This window comes from Carlito syrichta, unplaced genomic scaffold (genome assembly GCF_000164805.1).
Source record: "Carlito syrichta isolate Samal-C Ts95f unplaced genomic scaffold, Tarsius_syrichta-2.0.1 Scaffold43704, whole genome shotgun sequence".
In the NCBI taxonomy this organism is placed as follows: domain Eukaryota; kingdom Metazoa; phylum Chordata; class Mammalia; order Primates; family Tarsiidae; genus Carlito; species Carlito syrichta.
The window spans coordinates 11,114-13,873 of record NW_006987800.1 but is presented as its reverse complement, the minus strand read 5'-3'; the positions used below and the strand labels follow the sequence as shown (position 1 = coordinate 13,873).

Here is a 2,760-nt window from a genome sequence, read left to right as displayed (position 1 = left end):
CCCGCCCCCGGTGCAAGGACACAGTCCGTTTTTCCCACGCCCCACCCTTCCCGGACACTGGCTGCGATGGCCGCTCTGTGGTCCTCGGTGGGCCACATCTGATCCTTGAGGGGCTAGGTCCTTCCTCTTTCTTGCTCCCTCCCTCATGGGGCGGGGGGTGAGACCCTCGCAGACCGAAGCCCCGCCCCTGGACGCACCGGTTACTTTGGGGGGTGCGCCGGGGGTGCACTCCAGCCCCACGTGTAGCAGGTGTAACCATACCCCACTCCCATCCATCCACGCTCCCGCCCCCCCCCCCCCCCCCCCCGGTTCAGGACCACTTTTTGTAATACTTTTGTAATCTATTTCTGTAAATAAGAGTTGCTTTGCCAGAGCAGGAGCCCCTGGGGCTATATTTATCTGTGAGGCATGGTGTGTGGTGTAACAGGGACTTTGTACGTTTCTATGGCAGGCGGCGAGCCGCGGGCGCTCGCTCAGGTGTTGGAAATAAAGACGCTAATTTATACCTCGGTGGCTCCGGCTTTCCCTGGGTGCGGAGGAAAGTCGCGAACAGGGCCAGCCGTCCCTCAGCGACCCCTGTGGGCGGCAGACGTATTGCAAGGAGGGAATCTGCTGTCCGGGGAGGGAAGGAGGGGTGTGTTTCTTCCGTCAGTAGGAGGGTACTCTGGCCCTGGCGTACCTCACCACGCACAAGTCAGTGGTTCCTATGGAAGGATGCACAGATTGTATATGAGTATTTTTAAAAATTCATGTCTGGCCCCAGCCTCCGAAGGTTCTGATTTACTATACCTGCCCCAGATACCCAGCGCCAGGTATTGGCATTTTTTCAAGTGATTCTGAAGTGCATTCACGGCTCGGACTCATACCCTCCATACACACAGGGTGAACTCAGGTGTGGTACTCAGAAGGACCCTTGGAAAGTCACGGCCCCAGGCGCGGCTTGGCATCCTTGCAGGGGTACATGAGGGATGTGATGGGGGTGCTCATGGCATTATGAGGGAAACTAAATGAGTGGAGAAGCACTGTGCAATGTATGGTACTTACCGGCTCTTAAGGACAGGTGTGACCGCAGGGGAACAGCATGGAGGGCCAGATAGGCCTAGACACCTCTGTTCAGCCAGTAACCCAGTGCTCAGAGCATCTCAGAGTTGTTAGTTTCCATAAGAAGACAGAACCCAGAGTCCCTGAGGAGAGGGTCATGTGGGAATCAGCACCATCACAGGTGTCAGAAGTACTCACATCCGGCTGTAAACGCTCTGAAAGTGGAAGAGAGGCCGTTTATTTAGCCAGGGTGTTGGGGGAGGGCTTCCTGGAGGAGATGTCCTTTGAGCTGTCTTGAGAAACAAGAGCAGACAATGTACACGCAAGGCCCACAGACCCACACCCACCACCCAGAGGGGAGAGACCACCTACCTATACACACACAGAGAGAGACACTTCTGCCCTCCCCTGGGTCCAGGGCCCCTGGAGGACTGATCTGAGGATTGTCTTTCCCACTCACATACTACGCCCCACTCCCAGCACACACGTGCCCCCTCCCTCATGTACCTCCTGCCCCCCCAGCCACAGAGCCTCCTCCTGAAGACCCTGCAGGCCCACTTTCCAGGGCTTCATTGGTCAAGTTGGGGGTCCTAGGGAATCAGGTAACACACGATGCTAGAAGGAGCGTCCTGGTTATGTGTCTGAGAATCTGCTCTCTGCTCTCATACCCAGGGTCCCTGAGGAGCCGCCCAGGGCTGTTCCATTACTAATGAGTATCCACTTGTCTTCTGGCCACTTCCCCAGATGCCCCTGGGGGTTCTTTGCACTCCTTGGAGACCCCCTGGCCCTCATTCATGAATTCATTCATTCAGCCAATGCCAGGTCCTGTGCTGGGTGAAAGCAGTGCCGACTAGATGCGGTCGCTGCCCTTGGGAAACACACATGGGGGGGGCTTTTAGCAGCTGGCTAGATCTAGATGCATTAATGCTATAATGGGAGTGTATATGTAAGAGGAACAAAAGGGGAGGAATAGGCAAGCAGGTAGCCCCAAATAAGAGTCCCGAAGGAGTTGGTCAGGAAAGACAGGCCAAAGAAGGATGCTCTGAGCCAAAGAAGCAGTGAGTGCAAAGATGCAGAAGAGAGATGCCTTCATAGAACCGAAAATACTCTAGAGAGGGGCCAGAGATGAGATGGGGGAAAGTCAGAAGGAGGACCACAATGTGCCTCATTTGAGCAGTAGGAAGCCATAGAGGAATCTAGACAGGGGAAGAATGCAAATAAAACTATTTCAGAAAGGCAGGTGTTGGCTGGGAGAATGGTTAAGATAGAACAAGACTGGAGGTGGGAAGACCTGTCAGGAGGCCACTGGGGTTGCTCAGAGGAGGCTGATGTGTCCTGAACCAGAGCAGTGATTAGGCTGGAGAGGAGGCAAAGGATTGGAGAAGTTGAGCCAAATGAGAGTATGTGCTGAGGGTACAAGGGAGAAACTTGAGGGCACGGTGCCTATCTCGTGACACTTTAAAAACCCCTGGGAAGCCGGGCTCGGTGGCTCAGCCTGTAATCCCGCGCTTTGGGAGGCGGAGGTGAGTGGATTGCCTGAGTCCGCGGGTTCAGACCTGCCTGGGCAACTTGGTGAGACCTCTACAATAAAATTTTAAAAAATTAGCTGGTCGTGGTAGCACGCGCTTGTAGTTCCAGCTACTTGGAAGGCTAAGGCTTAAGGATCGCCGGAGCCCAGCAGGTCGAGGCTGCAGTGGCCGGAAGCGGCCACTGCACTCC

The 2,760-nt window shown here is 55.1% G+C and overlaps 1 protein-coding gene across 1 annotated transcript in view; it reads left to right on the top strand.

Annotated features, from left to right (window-relative positions):
- Nucleotides 1-161, top strand: part of MYOD1 (myogenic differentiation 1) — a 2,150-nt gene extending 1,989 nt beyond the window's left edge. The window contains exon 4 of the mRNA XM_021706879.1: nt 18-161. Coding sequence (XP_021562554.1) covers nt 18-161 — 144 coding nt within the window. The remainder of the gene's footprint in view (nt 1-17) is intronic.
- Nucleotides 162-2,760: the final 2,599 nt, after the last annotated feature.